Source organism: Neltuma alba, unplaced genomic scaffold (assembly GCF_004799145.2).
Source record: "Neltuma alba isolate B1F8T4 unplaced genomic scaffold, ASM479914v2 tig00006651_pilon, whole genome shotgun sequence".
NCBI lineage: Eukaryota > Viridiplantae > Streptophyta > Magnoliopsida > Fabales > Fabaceae > Neltuma > Neltuma alba.
Genome location: NW_021634529.1, coordinates 1,968 through 26,607, shown reverse-complemented (window position 1 = coordinate 26,607; position 24,640 = coordinate 1,968). Strand labels below are relative to the sequence as shown.

General features: G+C 32.3%; 1 protein-coding gene across 2 annotated transcripts; it reads left to right on the top strand.

Moving 5' to 3' along the window:
- Nucleotides 1-17,027: 17,027 nt before the first annotated feature.
- LOC114750792 (vacuolar protein sorting-associated protein 22 homolog 1-like) lies at nt 17,028-22,288 on the top strand. Of its 2 annotated transcripts, XM_028939393.1 has the most exons (7): nt 17,030-17,125; nt 18,342-18,519; nt 19,380-19,515; nt 20,107-20,261; nt 20,993-21,100; nt 21,731-21,820; nt 21,938-22,288. In XM_028939393.1, exons 2-7 carry the CDS (start codon nt 18,358-18,360, stop codon nt 22,037-22,039), a joined length of 753 nt encoding a protein of 250 aa, XP_028795226.1. In that variant the 5' UTR covers nt 17,030-17,125; nt 18,342-18,357; the 3' UTR covers nt 22,040-22,288. The 2 variants fall into 2 exon arrangements, with proteins under 2 accessions (XP_028795227.1, XP_028795226.1); XM_028939394.1 differs by lacking the exon at nt 20,993-21,100 and having other exon boundaries at nt 17,028-17,125.
- The last annotated feature ends 2,352 nt before the right edge of the window (nt 22,289-24,640 follow it).

The window sequence follows — 24,640 nt, the reverse complement described above, 5'->3', positions numbered from 1 at the left end:
CAAGCACAAAAATATGTTTTGATAAATTGCACTCAAGTTGGACCTTTTCTCCAACAAGTTGTACACTGATTTTTTTTTATGTTTAAAATTTCTTCATCATTGCCTTTTGACAAATAACAACATAGGGAATCTAGAAGATATGTTAGGCGGCAGCTATAGGTTCATTCATAAACATCCATTAAGGTTGACAAGAGAGTCCATAGATAATTTCTGAGTTGTTTACACATCGAATATGTAATGACAACAATCCCCAAATAGCTGAACTCAAAAGTCTTGCATATGGTCCGTTTGATGATGCCAGGAGTTTTACTGCATATAATGTCAATGGGTTCAAGTTTCATACAGTAGCGCGTGATTAGGGTTTGCTCACACAAAACTCTGGAGTTTTTGGCATGTTTGGAATGAGGAGTTATGCTAGTACCAGTGACAGTGACATGCGATTTGGAGGCATTCCTTAATATGGAAAGCTAATTGATATTGTTAAGTTAAATTATTAAGGACTTTTCACTGTTAATCTGTTCAAGTGTTGCTGGGCAAATATGACAACTTCACGTGGACTCACTACTGACGAATTGGACATCACATCTGTTAATTTCTCTAGGCTCATTCATATGGGAGAATCTAAAGATCATGAGCTATACATTCTTGCCTCTAAGGCACACCGGGTTTATTATGTCAAGGATGAGAAACATAGATATTAGAGCATGGTGGTCTACCTCAAGCCGCCAAATCTTTATGACGACAGTGAACCCTTCTAACCAACGAATTTTGAAAATTTCTTCTTCGAAGGAGATGACAATTTACCAATTGTTAGGTATTTCTTTTTTACATATAATTTTGGTTCATTTTTGTTACGTTAATTAACAATATACGTTTTAATTTTTATGTGTTATAATTATTTCTCATTATTTAACTTTATATATCTCCTTCTAGGCAAGGTGATGAAGACTAAATTTTCAACAGTTCATTCCAAACCATTTTTTTAAAATTAGTAATTTTTTTTACAAAATTTTAATATTTGTAGAGGTTTTTCAACTGCTACAAAAGAACAAAACCGCTACACAATGAATATAACCGCTACTAATATCACCCGCCCTCTATAAATACCCCCACACTCTCCTTCTCATTTTTCACACCTTCTCTGCCTCTCCTCTGGTATTCTTCCTCTTATTTTCATATTGTAATGTTTTTAATTGTTCATTTATTTTTATTTTCTCATATTATTTAATTTAAATTTGCTAATAATTTTTTCTCTCGCAGGATTTATTTACTTTTATTTTCTACCCTTTCTAATTTATTTCTTATCTTCATAAATAATATTTCAGAAACTTTTTTAATTTTTATAATTATAAAATTGTATATCTTCTTATAATATTTATTTAATATTTAATGTGTTAGAAAAATTTCCTTATATAACAAAAATTTGAATAAAATTTAATTAAAATCTGATAACAAATTTAATTTCAAAATTATATTTGCAAATCATATTTAATTTATTATATTTTATCTTTAAAATTTAATTAATTACAAACCTGATAACAAATATCTTTTTTTTTTATATTTTCAACGTAACATTAAAACCGCTACAAAAATTAAAATTAAATAACTTTTTTACATTTGTAGTGGTCATACCAGCCGCAAAAGCCTTCCAGTGGCGCTATTTTTTGAAAATTTTTCCATTTGTATCGGTTAAATAACCGCTACAAATTTTTCCACCAAATTGAATTTTTTGATTCCTGCCAAAAATTTATGCTTACTCTTGGTAGCGATTTTGTTAGCCATTACAAAATTTCAAATTTCATTTCCCACCTACTCACATGTATTTGTAGCGGTTTTTTGACCGCTACAAACTGCCTCAAAGTGATCTCATTCACCTCGTTATTAGTGGCAGTTTTATAATCACTACCAATTTCTGTAGTGATTTACTATCTTGCGTTGCGGTTTGTCTGAACCGCTGCAAAACTGTTTGCATCGATGGTTTTTGTCACATCTCGCTAAATTTAGCATTAATAGAAAGGATAAAAAATTTTGTTTAAGAGCCAATAGAAAAAGAAGATTGGCTAAGAAAATTAGACATGGTGTGAAACCCACAAAAGGTTTGGATCGGCATTTTCAAATTTATCGGTCTAGAAAGGGCAAAATGGAAAAATTAGAAAAATTTGGGAACAATTCTCTAAAAATAGAAAATTAGTGAATTAGAGGTTTTGGAGCCTCAATGGAGACCCTAGAGGTTAAATTGGTGTAAAAATAAATTCTTAAGGAATTTCCCAAACACGAAAGTTTTTCAGGAAAACAATGAAAAATTAAAGAAAAATAATTATTTTAAATAGCTAAACGCCTCAATAAATCTGGAAAAAATATAAAGTAATTATGTAAATATTTTATTGAATTTATAAAATTAATTTTAGGCCTTAAAAACACAGGAATTAATTTTAGAAAATTTATTTCCCGCAGTTACACCAATAAAGGCCTAATCGGGAAAAATTCAAAATAAATAGTTAGAGGTGAAGAAAAATCCTCAAAATTTTCAGATCATGTCATCATATTAAAAGAGGATTTTTCATGGAGATAAATGAATTTTTTAAGGCCTAAAAAAATTATAGAATGTTATTAGTGAATAGTAATTGATAAAGTTTTGAAATGGTTTGGGATTGTGATTTGGTTTGTGGGCCATCTTTTTGGGCCATCCTAAATCATTTGTGGGGCCCAAATTGAGCCCAATTAAGGCCCAATTTCATGCAGATTCTGGATCCTTCCATTTAATTGGATTCAAGCCCAATTTCAGTGAAAATATCAGTAGGAAAGTTCTGGATACTGGACATTTGTCATGATCTGAAAATTGGGGCATTAGATGGCAGCTACATGGCCATTTTATTGGCCAAATTTTGTCCATAGATGAAGGAAAGAGGTCAGATTTATTTTGCCTATAAGTACCCCCTAAATACCTAGAAAGAGGTAGAAAATTGGTAAAACTAGGGGAGGTGCTGCCCATTTCATTTCTTGAACTAGAGACTAAATTTGATAAGGGTTTTTGGACAAGAAATCATCAAACTTTAGTTAAGGATTTGCCAAGGTATGTCTAAGCTTTACTATGGTCGAGATTAAAGCTTGTTTGGTTAGGTTTTTGAATTGAAATTCCAAGGAGGAGATGCTGTAATTTTTGTTCAGCATGCTTATGCTTTAGGAAAAGATAGAAAACTTAAATGTGATGTGTAAAAAGCATGTTTAAATGGTGTTTGTATTGATTTTTGGAAGAAAACCAAGATAGAGTCCTTAATGGTCCAATTCTGCCACTATGCTATCTTGGGATAGAAGTTTGTTTTGATGTGTTTTGATGATTCCAATGAGTTCAAAAGGTCTTTTGGTGTAGAGAAACACCAAGAGAAAGTGTTTGAAATCATTGGAATCAAAAATAAAACTTTTGAAACATATACTACCCTATTCGGTCAAGCTTAAATGAAAGGAAAGGAGTTTGATTTTTATAAATATGAATTGATATTTGGATTCTACATAAAAAATTGTGTAGGAATAGACCAAGAGATTAATGGAAACAAAGAGAGAATGATTATATCAAAAATAAAGGAAAAAAGGGGTTTAATTGAGCTTAATGTCAAGCATTAGTGTCTATACTTAAATTATTGATAAATTAGAATGTGTTTATGCATGAATTGATATGTATTGTGTAAGAGAACAAGAGGGAACCCAAAGAAATTGAAGAGGCCGAATTGGTTCAAGCATAAAAGAGGTAACTTTGAATCTAATTCGATTGTTTAATTTTTCTTGCTTACTTAATGTTGCTTGCTTTATGTTTCTATGAATTGATTGATTTATACTATGGCATGGAATGCTCTTTGATATTTTATATGCTTTGGCCAAATGTACATTGATATAAAATGTAAATATATACTAATTTTCTTGATGGAATAATGTGCTATCAATGGTATTGGAATTGATTATTATGCATTCTAACATGTCACATTATGTGGAGAGTGATTAACATGATAATTATGATTCATTGCTATTGAGATTTCTATGAAATCTCACTCCTCCAATGTATAAACAATAATAAGAACCCCAAGTGGTGTTGCCAAGGGCAAGGAGAAAGGATTGGAAGTGATATTAGAAGAGGACTAAGCTTAATATCATTGAAGTTATGATTTGTAAATTTTTATGAGTTGTTATGTATTGGTGTAAACTATGTTGGAATATTATATTAATGTTCAAAGATGCTCTATCTATGAGGAATTAACTAAGAAATTATGTTGATGCGTGTATTATATGATTGGAAAAGCTAGATGAGAGAAAAAGAGAAAGAAAAAGCAAGAATGGTATGGAATAGGGATAAAGGTTGACTTTTTAAAAGCCAAATTTGACGAACGTGATTTTGGGCAATTGGATGAATTTGAATCTGAAATTTGGCATGCTTATAGATATTATTTTTAGCTTTAAAATAAGTGATAATTTATTAAGTTTGGAGTTTTGTACAGAAAGTTATGCCCTTCCAAATTTGGGCATAAAATCTGGAAAATTAGAAAATGACCAAATAAACAGTACCACTTTAAACGAAATCTGGGATTGATGTATGAGATCTAGATACTGATGAGTATTTTTTCTCTAAAGAGAATGTCAAGAGCTTTCTATATAACTTAGAACCATATCATTTCAATTTTTTTATAATTAGTTATGAATTTTCAAAATTAGCCAAAAATGCTATGAATAGTGAATAGGAACTTGGAACCAAAGTTAAAATCTTGAAACTTTCTCACTCATAAGGCTTGTATAATGGTTCTGAATGGTTCCAATTATTATATAATTGGATAATAAAAGAGGTGTGATAGTTTTTGTAGCTGTAGTCATAGAACTGTAACGATTAAAACTGCTTCAAATCACCTATTTTAACCACTACAAATTACCTCTTTTTTTGTAGTGCCTATTTAAATTTGCTTTTTAACAATGTTTGGGACAATTAAAGTTTGATTCTTGGTTGTGTTCGGGAAAAATCTTGGTGAGAGGGCCAATACCCACTTGATTGTTGTCAAAGATATACATACAATTTTAAACCTTATGCTTTTGCTTCTTATTAAGTCAGCATTATAGAAGCACTATCACTCACAAAGGAAGAGGCAATCATGCTATGCAATGGAGACATTCCTGCTGATACTTTAAGTCAATTAATATTCCTTCAACTGCATTGTTTTCACAATGTCACCGAGGCAGACAAATTACCATTTGAAATCCTTGGCAAGTTGACCAACATGAATGGTCTTTTAGTGGTTTGCAGTGACTTCAGTGAGATATTCTCCCAAACACTTGACCCTGAGATTTCTAATCAGTTAGGGTTATTAACATATTTGGGATTGGATTTTCTTCCTAAGCTCAAATGTATAGGGATAGAGCACCCCTCCATGAACACACTCCAGGAAAATCTCACATCCTTAACTGTAGACAGATGTCCTGGCTTGGTAAAACTAGTACAGTCTCCAGTGTCCTTTTCTAATCTAGAAGACATATGTATTAACCGAATGCCATGGATTGGAATATTTATTCACAACTTCTACTGCTAGAGGTTTGCCCAATCTTTGGGAGTTGAGAGTCTTGAACTGTGAATCAATCAAAGAAATAGTGGCCCGAGAGGCAGACGAAAAGGATTATGATTATGTTCAGATAATATTTCAGAGATTAGAAAAGATCACGCTAAATTCACTTCCAAGGCTAGCGTGCTTTTATGCAGGACCACTTTGATTTTCCCAAAAATGTACCAAGTGAAGATAGATGAATGCCCCGTCATCAAATTTTTATCCCAAGGGCATATTATTGTGCCCCGGATGCTAGTGGATTACATTCCACCTTGCGTAATTGGCGATTATTGGCAATTTCGTCAGTAGACTTATTCTAGCACCTCACTACACAACATGTGTTTCGAGAAAAAGTTAAGCATTATTTATTTCTCAATTTTATTATCTTCCTTTTTCTTACATATTCCCATTTACAAATATAAAAAAAATTTAGAGTTAATGTGCAAATTTTTCTGAAATTTTAAAATTGTAGTAATGTTGCCTCTTATTGTTAAAAATGTTAACCGTCAATATCACTATTTTAATAGCTAGCATTAGTTTGTTTATGATAGTGGGCAGTATTTCTACAATTTTAAACTTTTGGGATCAATTTGCATCTTAACCTAGAGATTTACAGAATTTAAAGTTCATTGAGTATTTTATGATTTTTTTTGTTTGCTATTTTAATGTTTAATTATTATCAATATATTAATTATACCAAATTATTTATCTATTTGATAATAGTTAGAGTCAAAATGAGGGAAATATTGCCACATGTTTCTAGCTACCAATTAGAGCATTTGGTGTGGCTCCCGCTTGTTATCAACACTTTCATTTTATGTTCATTAACCATTAATGCTAATGTTTTGCTTTCCTATTTCCCATTTTGAAGGCTAAGTTGGACTCCAGTGACATGCAATTATTGGACAAGGACAAGGACATTGATCGCATTAACCACTTCTCGGTCACCTTGTTTTACAAAAGTTAAAAAAAAATAGAAAATTAAAAAAATGGTGTGTGAAGTTTGTTGGGACCGTGCAATTTTTGTCATGTGTGCTTTCCTTAAAAATTAAAACAAAAGTCATCTATGCTTGTGTTTAAGGTTGTTTTGGACAATAAACTCCTCATGTTTCTTTATTTGGTGATGGTGATTGGTAAGTTGCATTCACAACATCAGAAGGGATGGGAAAAAAGAAGATATACAGCCTTAACTTTTTGTCCGGCATGTGATTTTACAAAATAATGAATCGATAAGAACAAATAAATGAATTAATATTTTTCCATTTTTCATTTCTCTAAACTTCATAAGTAAATATACACATAAAAATAGCTACAATTTGCAATTTACAAATTAACAAATACAAAATTAAATTAATAACAACACGTAAACAAATTAAGATATACTCCTCTGATCTTATTAATAAGACACTTTTAATCATGGTATTAAAACCCGGACCGGACTGGCCGGTTCGGACCGGAAATCGATGAACCAGTCACTTCTTCGGTCCGGTTCTTATCTAAAACCGGAAAGAAATCAACCCGGCCTAACCCGTTTTAAACCGGTGTAACCCGAACGCAACTCGGGTAACTCGCTGGGTCAGATGGGTCACCAGGTTAATTTTTCTTTTGTCTTCTGGGTTCCAAGGATGACACCACGCTCTAATAGAAAAGAAGAAAGGTTGAAGAAGACAGAGATAAAAGCATACAAAAAGAAAAAAGAAACTTAAAGAAAAGGAAAAATATAAAAAAATTACCTAGCATAGTATATAGCTGTTAATAGAGAGAGAAGAAGAACACTAAATCGTTGATAAGAGGGAGGAAAAAAGCGCCAAGCAAACCTGCAGAAGACGGAAGAAAATGAAGAGGAACTGGAAAGGAAGAAGAAGTGAAGAACTGAAGATGTGCGAAGGAGGTGGACGCTTGGGGGGCAAAAGCACTGAGCAAACCTGCAGAAGACGTAATGTTCAGTCAGTCTGCTACATTGGGAGAAAACAAAGTTTTGAAAAGTCAAATAAAAAAATTATATGCAGACCAAAAACGTCCATATTCTGATGGGGCTTTAGTTGGCTAGGCTGTAAGGATATTAGTGCATAGGTAGAGCTGTGTAAGTCTGATGTTCAAAAAAAGTAGGTGTAGGAAAATAAAATTATTTATTCTAATCTCTCACCAGTTTACTTTTATTAAAAAATAAAACGTATGTTTATTATAAATTTGTGTTATTATATTTTGCCATTTATTTATATTATTTAAAAAAATTTATATTATCATTTTGGTTTATTATTATATAATTAAGAATTATATTATTTTTATTATGACTGGTCTGACTCCGATCTAACCCACTGTCCCGACCAGTTCACTAACCGGTCCGGTTTTCAGTACGTTGCTTTTAATATGTTTCGCATAAACCAAGAAAAGTCTTAAATTGTATTAACTTTGTAATAAAATTTAATAACTTTTTAACTTTATCCCTGTTTAATATATTTACCTTTTAAAAAAAAACTATTTACACTGTAATAAATAAAGGACAAAATAGAAAATCCATACTAAAAATTTAATAAAATAATTTATAAATAGGATAAAAAAAATTTCTTCTCTTTTGCCTTATAAATAAGACCGGAGAAATAATTTATAAAACTCAGTTTATTACATATATAAATTTTTGCACAATATAATTTCATGGGTTCAAATCCCTTTGCTGCCTTCTTTGTAAGAATATTCTCTGTGTTTTCATTTTCATTTTTTAATGTTCAGTTGAAGTTTTAGAATTATTGTGGGTAAACGAAAATTATGTTGTTGAAGTTTTAATTTAATGACAAATTTCTAATATATACCACTTCGGTCCTAAATGTATGTATCTGTAAGGTGACGTTTTGATCCCACGTCATTTATAGGATATTTAGTATTTATTTTTTAATTTAACTTTCATTTAATTATCATAAAAATCAATGTTAAAAAAACGGATCGACAGTCCAAACGGAAAACCTGTTCGATTTGGTTCAGTGCCTGAACAGGAGGAGAGGTAGCCCGGAGCAACCCGTTCTGAACCAGTAATAACCCGCTAACTTGCTGGGTTGGGTGGTTGCCGGGTTATATTTTAAGACTTCTCAAATGCAAGAAAGGATTCCTTTTTTTTTCCCCCCAAAAAATAAAGAGGAAACAACACTGCCTCAAGGGTTCAATTCTTCTACCTCTAGCTTCGACCTTCATTGCGAGCAGTAGGAAAAAAATTATCAGAGAAGAATACCATAGAAGAAGAAAAACAGGCAATAAAAGAGCAATGAATCGGAAAATAGAAGATGAAAAAAAAAGAAGAAGAAAAACAGGCAATAAAAGAGCAATGAATCGGAAAATAGAAGATGAAAAAAAAATGGAGTAAGAGCTATAAAACCTACCGTCAAGCGCACAGAATGAATGTAATGTAAAAGTGAGACTTGAGAAAGAACAGTGATGAGGAGAGATACAGCCATACAAGGAGGGGTGAAGAAAAGAGATGAGCAAAAACTTGTTAAATTCAAAATGCATATTTACTGCTAGTCTGCTTTTTCCTCTAATAAATCATTGGCATTTAATTTCGATCAATACCGGTGCGTTTGACGGATGCTGAGAAAAATGTGCAGAAGTGTGGCTTTTGACAGATGACAAAATCCACGCGCTAAATTTCTTTTCCATGTGAGTGCGCGTCTACACCTACTGGCTAGTAGTGATCTGCTGATAAAACTCCATTTTAAATTATTTTATGATCATTTTACTGCTAGGGGGAGTAATATGTACAGATTTTTCATAAAGAATTAATATAAAAATAAACATCATTTTTTACATATTATTTTTTAATATTCTTTTAGATTTTATATATCATTTAAAATTTATTATTATTTGACATTTATTTTTGTATTTTTTGTATTTTTATCTAACTAGTTTGATATCGGATTGACACCCCATCTAATATATTAATTCTTGAACCAATACCTTAATGAGTTTATTCTCCGTCCCTTTTTCTATGGGGAAAAAGACCAAAAAATGACAGATTAACTTGGGAATGACAGAAACGTTTGCTAATTTACAAAATCCCATTTTGGTCACATGAGACCAAATTGGGATTATCATATTAAAAGAAAAGACCAAATTACCTTTCATTTTATTTATTGTTTTTAAAATACCAAAGCCCCCACTGGTCGGCTGGTCGCTAGAGCTCCGACAACCAACTGACAATTGGTCACCGGAGCTTCGGCGGTCAGAAATAATTTTTTTGAAAATTTTTACAATTTCAGTATAACAGTTAACCACTTTTATAACGCTATTAACAATTTCAATATAGCAGTTAACAATAGGTTTTCTAGGAAATTCAACAAGCTCTGGCCGGAAACAATTTTTTTGAAAATTTTTATAACTTCAGTATGATAGTTAACAACTGTTGTAACGCTATTAACAACTTCAGTATATCAGTTAACAATAGGTTTTTTGGAAAATTTAACAATTAGTCGCCAGAGTTCCTGTGGCCGAAAACAGTTTTTTTCAAAATGTTTTATAACTTCAGTATAACAGTTAACCACTTTTGTAATACTATTAATAACTTTAGTATAGCAGTTAACAACAGGTTTTTTTGGAAAATTCAACAAGCACTGGCGGCCGGAAAGAATTTTTTTGAAAATTTCTACAATTTCAATATAACAGTTAACAACTTTTGTAATGCTATTAACAATTTCAGTACATCAGTTAACAACAAGTTTTTCGAGAAATTCAACAATTGGTCGCTGGAGCTCCGCCCGTCGGAAGCAATTTTTTTTGAAAATTTTTATAACTTCAGTATAATTGTTAACAACTTTTTTAATTTTATTAACAACAGGTTTTTCGAGAAATTCAAAAAGTAGCATTTTTACAACTTCAATAATACCGTTAACAAGTTCCATAATTCTATTAACAACTTCTGAATAGTATTTAACAACATGTTTTTCTAAAAATTAAAAAAAATGGCATTTTTACAACTTCAGCAACTACTTTTTTTTTTGTTGGAAAATTTTTACAATTTCAATATAACGGTTAACAACTTTTGTAATGTTATTAACAACTTCAGTATAGCAGTCAACAATAAGTTTTACGAAAAATTCAAAAAGTAGGATTTTTACAACTTCAGTAATATCGTTAACAAGTTTCGTAATTCTATTAGCAACTTCAGTATAACATTTAATAACAGATTTTCTTAAAAATTCAAAAAAAAATGGCATTTTTATAACTTTAACAACTACTTTTTTTTGAAAAATTTTTACAACTTCAGTATAATGGTTAACAACTTTTGTCACTCTATTAACAACTTTAATATAGCAGTTAGTAACAAATTTTTTGAGAAATTCAAAAAGTAGCATTTTTGCAACTTCAGTAACATCGTTAACAAACTCAAAAACTTGTTGTTAACCGCTATACTAAAGTTGTTAATAGCGTTACAAAAGTTGTTAACCGTTATACTGAAATTGTAAAAATTTTCAAAAAAATTGTTTTCGACTACCAGGGCTTCAGCGACCAATTGTTGAATTTCCTGAAAAACCTGTTATTAGCTGATATACTAAAGTTGTTAATAGTGTTATAAAAGTTGTTAATTGTTATACTGAAATTATAGAAATTTTTAAAAAAATTGTTTCCGACTGCTAGAGCTTGTTGAATTTCTTAGAAAACCTGTTGTTAATTGTTATACTAAAGTTGTTAATAACGTTACAAAAGTAATTAACAATTATACTGAAGTTGTAAAAATTTTCAGAGAAATTGTTTCCGATCGCTGGAGCTCCAGTGATCAATTATCGACCAGTCGTCGGAGCTCTAATGACCAATTGTCGGCCAGTCACAGGAGCTTCAGTGACTGTCGCCTCCGGAGCTCCGGCAACTGGCCGGCCTGTGAGAGCTTTGGTATTTTGAAAACAATAAATAAAATAAAAAGCAATTTGGTCTTTTCCTTTAACATGATAGTCCCAATTTGGTCTTATGTGACCAAAATGGGATTTTGCAAATTCAGCGGATGTTTCTATTATTCCCAAGTTAATTTGTCATTTTTCTGTCTTTTTCCCTTTCTATCCCTTAATAAAAAAGATAAAAAATATATGAGAATAATTTATAAATATAAAAAAAATTTTAAAAAATTGTACTGCTGCTTAATCCTGGAATCCGCAACTCTCATGCCCCCCCTAGGTGGAGAAATTCTTAGGTGAACCTAGAGTACCATGTAATCTGTGGTCTGTCCAATCAGGAAAAAACAACTCACATTATTTTAATATGATATGGCACTTTTTAAATATTAGCTAGCAGATGCAAAAATTTAAAGAAAAAATTCGTGAAAAAAGAGAAAAAGAGCTCCATTGGCTTTTCATTTCCTGCGTGCGCCTCCCACTACCTCTCATTCCCCCCCTCTCATTCCATGACTAAAAAGACGATATGTTGAGCCTGTAGCAAGCAAACAAGTAAAATAAGCTTTTTCAACCATTAACCTCTGCATCATGGAAATCGAAACTTGGGAAGAGGGAGCTTCGCATGATCACGCAAGTAGATCTATAAATAAATATGCTGCAATACATCTAACAAAATAAATAATCTTCATATTATGATTATACTGTTAAATTAGTCTTGAATATTGTTACAGTATTCAAAATTGGAAGCTTTATTGTCTCCTGTATATGTTTAAAATGGGGGTTCTAATGAGAAATTTACTTTATAATTGTGTACTCATGTTTTGGGATCTTATTTGCTTTTATATATGAGTGTATGTTTTGGGGAAAAAGTTTTCTTTGTTTTTCCCAACAAAAAGTGTTTGTGATTTAATTAACTTTTATTATAGAATAGTTTTATGGAGATTTTGAAGTTGTTTTAATTTTGTGCAAAATGAAAATAGCAAATGAATAAGAGTTAGATAAGAGGGAAAAAGAAAAATCCCCGACTAGTTCTAGCTTTGAAGATACATATAATTCTGGTGTTGAAAATATTTATTTGGGTCAAGTTGTAAATTATGAAGATGAAGCTTATACTTTATATACAAGACATGCATATCAATTGGGTTTTTCAGTGAGAAAATCAAAACAAATCTATGTTGCTGGGACTAACAAGATTCATACAAAGGATTATGTGTGCTCAAAACAAGGATCTAAATATTTAGAAGAATGCAACAGTAGTTCATTTACTAAAATGAATGCAAGGACAAATTGTTAGGCCATGGTTCAGTTTACTGTTTAATTAGATGGTTTGTGGAAAATCACCAAATTAATTATTGAGCATAACCATGAATTTGTGAAACAAGAGCATAGGCATTTGATGCATTCGGCTAGGAATATTCCTACAGTGAAGGGTGAACTTATTAGTTCTATGGTAACTACTGGAATTAGAACTAAGGATGTGTGGAGTTATTTGGGTGAAGAAACACATGGTTTTGATAATATTGGATTTTCAAAAAAAGATTGCTATAATTTTGTCAATAAACAAAAGTTGAAAGTGATAGAAGCTGGGGATGGAAAAAGTTTAGTTAATCTATTACGAAGTTGTCAAGCTAAAGATCCAATGTTTTACTATAGTGTTCAATTTGATCATGAATTGCATTTGACAAGTGTTTTTTGGAGGGATGGGAGATCGACAATTGATTATGATTGTTTTAGAGACGTGGTGGTTTTTGACACAACTTATCGCACAAATAAATATGATTTAATTTGTGGGCCATTTGTTGGGATAAATCATCATTGGCAAAATGTAATGTTTGGTTGTGCCTTTTTGATGAATGAATCAGCAGAATCTTTTGAATGGTTGTTTGAACAATTTTTGATTTCCATGGGAAACCAACCACCACAAAATATTGTCATTGATCAAGATGCTGCCATGGCTAAAGCAATTGAGAAGATATTTCCTAATACACGGCATTGCTTGCGCTTGTGGCATATATCTAAAAACGCCCCATCTCATTTAGGTCGTTTGAACTCTGACAAAGAGTTCCAATCTTTATTTCAGAAGTGCATGAAACAGTGTGACTCAGAAGAGGAATTTGAACTCACATGGGATGAAATGATTAAGAGATTTAGCCTCAATAACCATAGTTGACTGAATAGAATGTATGTAATTAGGCAAAAATGGTCAACTGCATTTGGCAAAGATATGTTTTTTTTGCAAATATAAAAATCTTCTCAAAGGAGTGAGAGCAGTAATAGTGTTTTGGGTGATATCTCTACAAAAAAAAAAACTTCTCTTACATAATTTTCTTAGCTTTTAAGAAGATGGTGGAAAATGGAGAAGCGCTGAAAGTGAAGAAGATTTTCACAATAGTGAAGGCATTCCTTCATGCGCTATCAACAGTAATAAGACTTTATCTTATGCATCAAAAGTTGATACTAAAAAGATTTTTAAATTGTTTGAGAAGGAATATTTGGATGGAGTGGGGATTTTGTTTAGAGAAATTAAAAGGGATGGGAATATTTTTTATTATGAGTTGTGGAAGGAAGGAAAAGAGTAAAAAAGATGGCTTGTCCAATTTGACTCATCTAATGAGGATGTTATTTGTAGCTGCAAAAAATTTGAATCTATAGGTATTCTTTGTTCACATGCATTGAGAGTTTATAACATTAATTGTGTGGTTAGAGTACCAAATAAATACTTCTTGAAGAGATGGTCAAAGAGTGCAAAGTTTATTGATTGTCAACATAAAGAACAATGTGCAAGTAGTGAAGATCCAAAAATTGTCTACAGCAATTCTATTATGCAGTTAGTTTATAACCTGGTGTTGGCCTCACAAGATCACAAGGAAACTCAAAATATCATGTGGGATGTTATCAAGAATGGATCCCTAAAAGTTCAGGAACATCTATGTAATTTGAATCAAAGCAGCAATATGGAAATGAGTAAAGAAATTCGTGCCCACAATCAAGATGTATCTCAAAAAATAGATCAAATTCTTGATCCACCAAGAGCAAAACCAAAAGGGAGTGGAAGTGGTAGAAGAAAGGGTCATTTTGAAAAGTAGCGAAAATCAAGTAAAATATAATTTTTTTAAGTATTTGTGTTATGTATATATATTAGTTATTTGTTTCCAAATTTATTTTTTTTGGTAGAAAAACAAAAAGGAGTAGAACATGTTACTTCAACAGTATCAGAACAAGTTTTTGTTCCCCAAAATAGTGGTTACACTTATCAGGTAAAATAAATATGCCTACAAAATTAATAGACATGACAGTTATTTAATTATACTTACTGAATATAATTGTATTATATTATAGGCCAATTCTACTCATCTTGTTCCAACAAGTCATTCTATGATTCCACATGTCTTTTATGGTTCTTGGAATATTAGAAGCCCATTTCACATGATCGATATGAGCAGCAATTTAAATCAGATATATTTCAACTAGTTACGCTATTATAATAACTTCATCTTTCTAAGATATGTCAATTAATTATATTATTTTGAATTTATTTCAATGCATTTTTAGGAAGTACATTCAGCAATTTGGAGGCCAACAACTACGTTTGCACAAAACAAGTAATTACCTTCAAGCATTTAAAGTGAAGCCAATGAAAGAAGATTCTTTCGCTCTCATGTTATTTGTACTTTTATATGCTGGAAAGTAAACCAGTAAATGGCTTCGAGCTGGATTTTTTTGATGCCCAGTTCTTTTGATGTATAGTCAAGAAAAATGGGTAGAAGACATGATGTATACCTTGCAAGCTGGATGTTTTTTGGTTCTTAGCTCTTTTAATATATAGTCAAGTTGGATATATTTGTACTTTTGACCCCCTTGAATACACGGATAGCAATCAAAACGAAGCTTTGTTTGTGGTCCCCTATAAAGTATATTTTAACAACATCAAAATAGTATATTTTGACAGCATTATGTATTTGCTGTCATATTATATATTTTGGGTGTTGCCCAAAACTAGATTCATGAAACATATTTTTATTGATTGTATGTCTTTTCTCTATTAGGTATTACACCACACTTTGATAGCATCACATTACAGAAAACCAGATTTGTGAAGATTATTGTGGCCTTGGACGAGGATGAAAATCTGAAGGTTTAAGAGTTATCTTCAGCTTTTTAGATCCCAGAATAACTCTTAAACCTTCAGGTCTTTTCTCTATTTCAGTCTTATCATGTTAATATGTGTATTAAAAATGGTATAATAATTTTTTATTCTAATTAATATAATAATATATTTAAAATAATCAAATTAACAAATTTTATATGTTCTAAGAAAAATGAAATTTTATCTTCTTTAGGCTATCTTTTTTTCCAGCTTTAAAATATATTTAATAAATAATATATTTATAAAAAACAATTAATTTTATATATTTAATTTTTATTTAAATAATTTTTTTTATTTTAATTTTTAATTATAATCTGTATATATTTTTTATTTTTTTACTTAGGATAATATATTTTTTATTTGAAATATATTATATATATTTTATGGGTAGAAGTGGAATATTAAAAAAACCATAAGGACATAAAGGTCCAAAATTTTGGCTCTCCTCCAAAAACCTCCAATTTGGAGGGAAGTCAAAATGGGAGGGAAGGGGTCCCCTCCCCTCCAAAATTTTTAACCGAGGGGAGGGGCTCATTTTGGCTCCCCTCCCCTCCCCTCCACTCCAACCAAACACACTCTAAAGCATTTCATGTGAGCAGTGGGCCAACGTGAACCCTGAGAATATCAGGAGACTATACAAATTTACAAATTTCAAGCATACCCATCATATGGAATTGCAATATTCATGGTCTTTCGCAATATTTATTGCTTTTCTTCGCTAATTCTCGAATACTCAGAACAAAGTAACTCCCTGAACAAAACGAAAGGCAAATAAAGGAACATAGAAATTTTGAGCTGTTGGAATGAAATTGGTACCGAAAACCTTAATAGGATTATTTAGGGAGGGAATCGCGTAAGATCTAGATTGAATCAAAGAAACCCAGGACTTGAGAGGAAGAAAAAGAGGGGGGACAGTAAGAAGACAACCACCAGATTGAGGAAGTTCACCTATGCCCTAGACTAATTTGAGGATCGTAAAACTCGGCATAAAAAGAGAAGCCCCTTGCATAATCAATGGCGAGAGAGAAGCGACCAACCCTCTAAGTAATTAGTCCAGAGTAATCGACATTGAGAGTGCTGATGGTCGATGATGGTTCGATCCCCATGGCACTCTTGCGACGTCGGGCAGAGAGGGATGTAGGGAGGGAGAGATGGGAGAGAAAGAGACGCTAGGGCAATTTTTTTTTTTTTTTTTGAATTGTGAATTATGAAAATTATTATTAATTAACTTAATAATGTGAATAGGTCGCTGCCAGGTAGATTATCATGGAGTGAGTTGTTTTTTCCTGACTGGACAGATCGCATATTACATGGCACTCTAGGTTCACTTAAGAATTTCTCCCCGGGGCAGGGGCGGGGCGAGATGCATTGTCGCTTGCTCATCTTTCGGACTACTCACTCTCGCCTCCAGCTCCGATCTCGCTCCTCGAAAATCGCACGCAGACATCGTTTCCCAGCTTTTGACTTTCCTCTCCGCCATCGCTCTCGACCTATCATTCTTGCCGTCGGCCCATCGCCTCTCACCCCCACCTGTAAGCTTTTCGACTCTCTCCCACTGTCCTGTCTTTTGGAGTCATATACTCGTATTTGGGGATGTAAGAGTCTTGCTTATTTATTATATGCAGTACCAATATTTTCAGTCTTCGTTGGCTTATAGTGCGTATATCTAATCTACCTGATAAATTTGTTTGGTGTTCGCCTTCCCATTACGGTCGCTAATGCGAATTAAAACTATAATTGATTCTAATGTTCTCTTGAACTAGACAAATTCTTGTTTAACCCTTGTAGTAAAGGCTTTTTCTTGAACAGTAATCTGATAATGAGTTAATGGGCGTGGTGATCCAAATATGTGCTGGTCTACTAGAGGAAAGAGATGGAGATTGAAGATTTAAAGTTGTTATTTTTGGTCTGTGCTGGAAATGGAAGATTTGATATCTTTTTAGGCCATGAATGCATACACTCACGCACATATAACAGGAAGGAATCGAAGAGGGATTTTTATGTGAGAATTATTGTGTTTGGAATCGGATACAAATCATGCCTCTGAGGATTTTCATGCCTCGCGGCTCGTGCAGTTTGTCCCACATTTATATTCATAATTCTCTGATTTTATGTATATATAATTATACATGCCTCCTTCGCACTGAAAATTAGGGGAAATATTATATTATTCCTGTCCAATTACTTGAGATTGTAATTGGCCCAGCTAAGTATGGTTAGTTTGTCCAATAATTTGAGATTTTAATTGGCCCATCCCAGCTGAAGTATGATTTTGTTTTCCCCAAAAAAAATAAATAAATAAATTCTGGACTGAATAGGACACGATGCTGCTATAAAGAAAGGGGATTGGATAAGTTGTGATTAGGGGCAACAGTGGTATCTTTGTGGAGGGTATTGATATGTATTATGAAGTTGTAATAAAAGGAAGTTAGTTAACTAGTCCTTAAGCCTATAATAAAGGGGATTGAGCAAGTTATATTGGACTTGTGAATAGTAATAAGTGGATGGAATAGAGTTTCCTTTCTACCTCTCCCATATCTCTTTTTGCCTCTCTTCTCTTCTCTTCTCTGTTCTTCTCTATCTTCTCTCCCATTCTCCTTCTTTCCCCCGCTTACTCTCTCATTCTTCATTACAATTGTCCAACACTCATCCTTTCCTTTCCTTCTTTGCGATGCTTTGGTCTGAATTTAAGGGTTTTGAATTTGATTCTTAAGATTATCAATTGTAACTAACTTCCTTCAATTACAGTTACACATCAGAGAGGATGAGAAGAAAGCCTGGAATCGGAGGCTTACAAAATGCTGCTGCTGCGAGGAATCAATTTCGCCTGGTGGGTGAAAATGTGGCCAAGATTAAAACCGATATGATGAAGGGGCAGCTTGCAACATTCCGATCCCAGCTTGAGGAGTTTGCTCGCAAGCATAAGGCCTGTCCTTTTCTTCCTTTCGTGTAATTAGCTTTGACTTGAAGAGTTAAGTTTTTTGTTCTGGGGTTTGTGGAAACTTACATTTGGTGCACCAAATGGCTGGTTTCAGTTCAATATCAGTGTTTTTGTCAGTTTCTTATTTATTTACTTGATTTAAAAACAAACGAATTGTTACTTTATGAGACCACTTTTGATTATGGGATTCATACCATGTTTAATTTGGATAGGAATTCAAAAGAAGTGTGTGTAAAGTGCAAACACAGCTGCTTTTAGTAATGTGTATTTGAATTGTACAAGAGTAGGAGAGGAAGACAAGAAATTGGATGAATGTAATATCATAATGGTAGATGATGGTGATGAAACCTCAAAGGCTTTTGACCTTATCATAAGGTATAGTTCCGTTCTGCAGTTAATGGATACATGTTTTTTTCCCCCTTGACACATGGATAAATGTTTGGATTCAGATTCAGTTTCATTCTTTCCCTTCCCATTCTGTTACCCCTATAGATCAGTTGATTGTTTTGTATTTGTTTCTTTGAAACAAAAGCATTTTGCACTAATTATTGGAGTCTATAATCTTCTGTTGATAAATTGCCTACTTCAATTCCATCATTAAGTGGCATATCTGCCAATGTAAATAGTTTTATAAATCAAATCCCTTCTGAATCTTCAGCTTTAAAGTTTTCTACTTTCCTGAAAGCTTAACTGGTTTAGACATCTTGGAGCTTCAAGGGAATGATTAACTAATGACTTGTGCTGTTTATACCTCATGCCATGGCCTTGTAATGCAGCCTCGCTGTGAAATCCTCTATAATGTATTATTGAATAAGTCACAATAATATTTAATATTACTTGTTCAGAGTGACATCCGCAAGAACCCTGCGTTCAGATCACAATTTCATGAGATGTGTGCTAAAGTTGGAGTAGATCCCTTAGCTTCAAATAAAGGTTTCTGGGCAGAGCTACTGGGAATTGGCGACTTCTATTATGAACTTGGTAAAAAAAATTCTTAGTCTTGGTTCCTTTCCACCAAATACTTCTCCTGTGTATATACTCATTCTTTTCTGTAGTAATCTTCACAGGCTATTTCTGATAATTTGCAACTTATAGGAGGGTATGTTGAATATCATAGAACAAAATATAAATTCGATTACTAGCTAAACTTATTTTGGTAAAGAAACATAACTGGGCCAATTCAGACACCTTGGGTAGCAAACATAGCAATGAATCTTCATATTTCCAGAGCTGCTTGCGGGGAAAGAGTGAGATGTAAAGAATATTTTCAGTGTTTAAGAACCGTGTGCTAGCATATAGTGGCAGGAGACCATTGGATAAATCCCCGACTATGAGCTTTCAATGTTACACTGCACATACCAACTATCCACTAAATTAAGTAATCTCAATTATGTTTTGTCTATATCATCAGTAAATCTTTTCACATTATGATATAATCTAATTTCCTATAATTATAAAGCTGTTTATTGTTTTCATTTTGTATAAATATTTGTCATTTTGTTATTAATCTATCAAACTTAGATTCTGTCATTTAATAACATCTTTACTAAGATAAACTGCTTGGCTTATCAGGAGTTCAAATAGTGGATATCTGCCTGGCCACTAGAGCCCACAATGGAGGACTGATCAACCTGCAAGAACTCTGTCGTTTACTTTGTCAGCGACGAAAAAGTGATCGTGGATCTGTTTCTGAGGATGATTGTCTGCGTGCTATCAGTAAGCTGAAGGTCTTATATTTCAGCTTGCCCATAAATTTGAGTATAATTATTGGAGTTATGAATCTAAAGTTGATACAGTAATTAAGACTTTGGTTACATGATTTTTCTTGTGTTGAACTTGTATCCAGTCATAGCGTAGGGCTGTAAGCTTTCCTTTGAGCCTTTTCTGTTCTAATCCTCCTAACCTGTTCTGTGGTTGATATCAAGTCACTAACCACTACTTAATCTCTTTATTCACATCTAAAAAATTATTATAATATAAATTTCCTCTAATGTCCTCGTTACCTACACTTAGAATGGGAACTGATATATATGGTTCTGTCAGGCTACCAGAGCCCTTTTATGTTGATCAAACTCCAAAATTCAACTTCTATGATAGTGACTATTGAAAAGAAGAATAAATCTAGCATGATTCAAAAGATTTTTTTTTTTTTAAATTTTAGCTGCTGTTTTTTTCTTTTTCTTTGATAGAAGCTTGTCTTAGCCTTCTAGTGCTTTCTCATCTCTTTATGGCTTCTTTTATCCTAAAGGAAAAGAAATAAAGGAAAACAGAAGAGTTGCATGAGACTAAAAACTTGATGTTCTCTTAGTAATTCATTGATTTGTACATCCAACCAAGAATCGATTAGTTGTCACATTAGGACCCTAACTCTGTGCCTTCTTTACTTATCCTATGTGGTTATTTTTCATTGCATCGATCCTTGTAGGCAGATGTTTGACTTTTGTTACATGAACTTCAGGTGCTGGGTAGTGGTTTTGAAGTTATTTCTGTTGGGAAGAAAAAACTTGTTCGTTCAGTTCCCACTGAGCTAAACAAAGACCACAATGAAATTCTAGAACTTGCTCAGGTTAGAACTGTTTTCTTCTGAGTTATGGACTTTTTGACCTGCTGTTGTCATGAATTTTCTTGAACATGCTTGGTAAAACCCAATGTGTCCATAGGATAAATATCTTAAAGAGGTTAAATCTGATTTCTTAAATTAACTTGGAAAGCATCACCAAATAAAGGTTCAGACCTAACTTGTTGAGGATTCTCTTAGCAGCCAAAAAAAGGACAGTATCAGGAATTTATCCATGACCAACCTTCTTGTAAAATAATCTTAATGAAGTCTGAAGTTTTGATGTAAGAAATGAAGGAAAATTCCTAACTCTTCAATGGTTATGTCTGACTATCATGACAACTTTGATACAAGTCATATTGGTGCTAAATTTTTATGATGTAAAGTTCAATTCCAATATATTGCCAGCGATCTCTTGAGAAATATTCTTAGTGGTGCTCTGGAGCATGATTACCAAATGATGTCACTGAACTGGCTCGATTAAACTTTATGTAAAATTCATATCTGAATGTGGAAAGCATGAACAAACTTAGAATGATCACTTACCAAGTGTAGCAAAAGCCTCATTGTGCAATCGGTTTGCTAATTCAGAAAGATTTGTTGTCTTCTAACATTTCCATGGATTCTTCTGCACTTCAGGCTCAAGGTTTTGTGACTGTTGAGGAAGTGGGGAGACGGCTATCTTGGACTCCAGGTCGCACTATCGATGCCCTTGAGACCTTACTTAAAGTAAGTTTTCTAACCATTTTATTTTGTCAGCTTCTTTCCTTCTTCGTAACTTATTAAAACATGCATCAACCAACCCAAGTTCATGGAATGGTAAAGAAATACTTTTTATTGATGCAGGAAGGACTTGCAATGATTGATGATGGTCATAGAGACGGTAAACGCAGGTACTGGTTTCCCTGTGTATCACCCATTTCTTCTCTAATGACCGCTGATTCCTAACATTAGGCTCATCAGAAGAGCATCTGTTGAAGATTATTAAGGACCTGGAATCGCATTGTGCACTTAGTTTGTTACTCCTGTTTTCTCCTTTTTCTTTGTCCTGAAATGTGTGATTTGTTTTCTGCAAATCTGCTGATATATGTAAATAGTATACTGGGGTCTCAAAAAGTATATGTTTCTTTAATTTAAAGAATCGCACACGAGGTTTCTGAACCTCCGATTTTAATACTTGGATGCTTGTTGATCTCATCTCAAGGCCCCTTGTACTCCTTTCCCAATTGCTTGGAACTAACGAGCACTGACATAACTACAGGACATGATATGATAGGAATACGATACTACAATATCAATATTCAATATATATAATTAACTAGTATAGGTCGACGTATTGTTTGCCTCTTAGGCAAGTCAGCTTGTGCTAAGCATAAGAGCTATTTAACTAGTAATTTATATCGATAAAGAAAATTAATTAGTTAGGGTTAAACCCACAACATGTTGTTATACTTTTGATGAGTTTTCATTGTTTTCTGTACTGTACTTTATGTATTTGTAATGTTGGTCCCTATGGTTTCATAGGGACCTGTATAAGAGCTTAATGGTATTAACTTCGTTTATTTAGTGATAACATCGTAAAATAGGTTGACATGGACAGCTGACTAACATGACCTATCAGCAAAGACTGGATAAAAATCAAAACTCAATATAGCGGCAAAAAAGTAGGTTAAACTTAATAAAAATGACGGAAGACAAAAAAAAAAAAATTTATTTTGACTGACATAATCCATTTGGGAGAATAAGCAAGCTATCATCAACATCGATATTATTTGCGTGTTTAAAAAAGAAAGAGTCAAGTGACAGAGAATTTGTAGCTTAAAAGATACCATGACTCATGTATACTTCTTTTGGTTTTTTTTATAAAAGGCGAATAACTAATTTTCAAGCTTAGTAATATATCCCTATTTTATAATATATTTTTATATATAACTAAAGGATTTTATAATGTTTAAAGGGTTTAAAATGCAGAAGATACTTATATTTTGAATTAAGAAAATTATGTAAATTAATTGCTTAAAAGTGTGTTTTTATTATATTTTTATAATTTCTCTTTTGAAAGGTATCTTTGTTTTGATTCCGGAAAATATTCTGTTAAGCAAAACATGGACCCTATGAAAGCTATATTTGTGATAGTCATGTGGCGTTAAAAGAGAAGTTTCCAATTATCTAATTGGAAATTATTTAAAATATTCAGCTAAAATATCTCTTATTTTTCACCACAAATTAAAGAGTTTGAATAATTAATTTCTTTTATGAATAATTCTTTTATCATATTGTGAATTTGAATAAATATTTTATTCATATTCCATTATTCATTTAATTCTCCAAATAGCCACATTATCATTTTTATCCTCTTTCTAAACCCTAACCCTAATTCATCTTACCACCATATCTTTATTCAAATTTGAAATATTATCCTTTTATCTAATATTATTTAAATTCAAAAGCTTTTTTCCTTTGGCTGCCATAAAGATCATATCAAACTCAGAGAATTCAAATCCAAAGTTCTATCAAGATTATAAGATAAAAGAAGATAAAAGATCAAACTAGAAGTCTTAAGGATTTCCTCATCCAACTAGGATAAGTTCAAGTGCTATAAAAGGGGATTAAGGAAGCCTTAGAGAAAAATGAAGCCATCTACACTACACAAGCACAAGCATATATTTGGCTGCCTCTTGTGTTTGGTTGTTTTACTGTCTTCTTTTTATTATTTTCTTTTTATCATTATGGTGTTATCTAGCCATATGTGTGGCTAGTTCTCTTTTTTCCCAAGGACAAGATAGCGTGACTTGAATTTATGTTTATATTAGGAAATTTGTTAGTTTTCATATTTCAATCCACTAGTACGTTGCTTTTATGAATTTCCTAGGTTAGGATTTTGATTTCTTTGTGGACTGATAGTTGATCTATGTTTTAGTGGAACAATTATGTTTTGAAGTTTTCAATAAATATTTTTCAGTTTCCTCATATTTCTATAAGTGTTTATCTTTATAGATTTCTATTTTGATTTACTCAAGTAATTCATGCTCTAGGGTTTTTTATAGACAACTCTCTTCAAGGAAGAAGATATAATTGTTTAATTGAATTCACAAGTTAAGTGGTTTTTAAATAAATAATTGAAAGGTGATTATATGCTAGCTTTCTAAGTATAATTATTAATTAATTAATCACAAGTTAGATGTTATTTAGGGTTTTTTCTTTTGACTTAGTAATTGCTTTTATATAAACTTCTCATCTTTTTTAATCGTGATAGCCACTTATCAATGTCCTTCGGAAGTGCATCATTTTGATAAAGTCTTTGTTCCTTTTGCTTTCTTTTAATTATTGTTATTTCCTTTTATTTTTCTTAATTTATTTTCCTACAAAAATCAATCAATTTTCTTTCCTACTACTTTCTTCTCTACATCACATTTTTTCTCAATTAAAAGGTTTTCAAAATTTTAACAAAGCTCCTCATAGAGAGAGATGACTTAGGTTGATCTCTATACTATATAGGGTTAATTTAGTTAATTAATTTGAGAGCTTACACGACAGGACAATCAAATT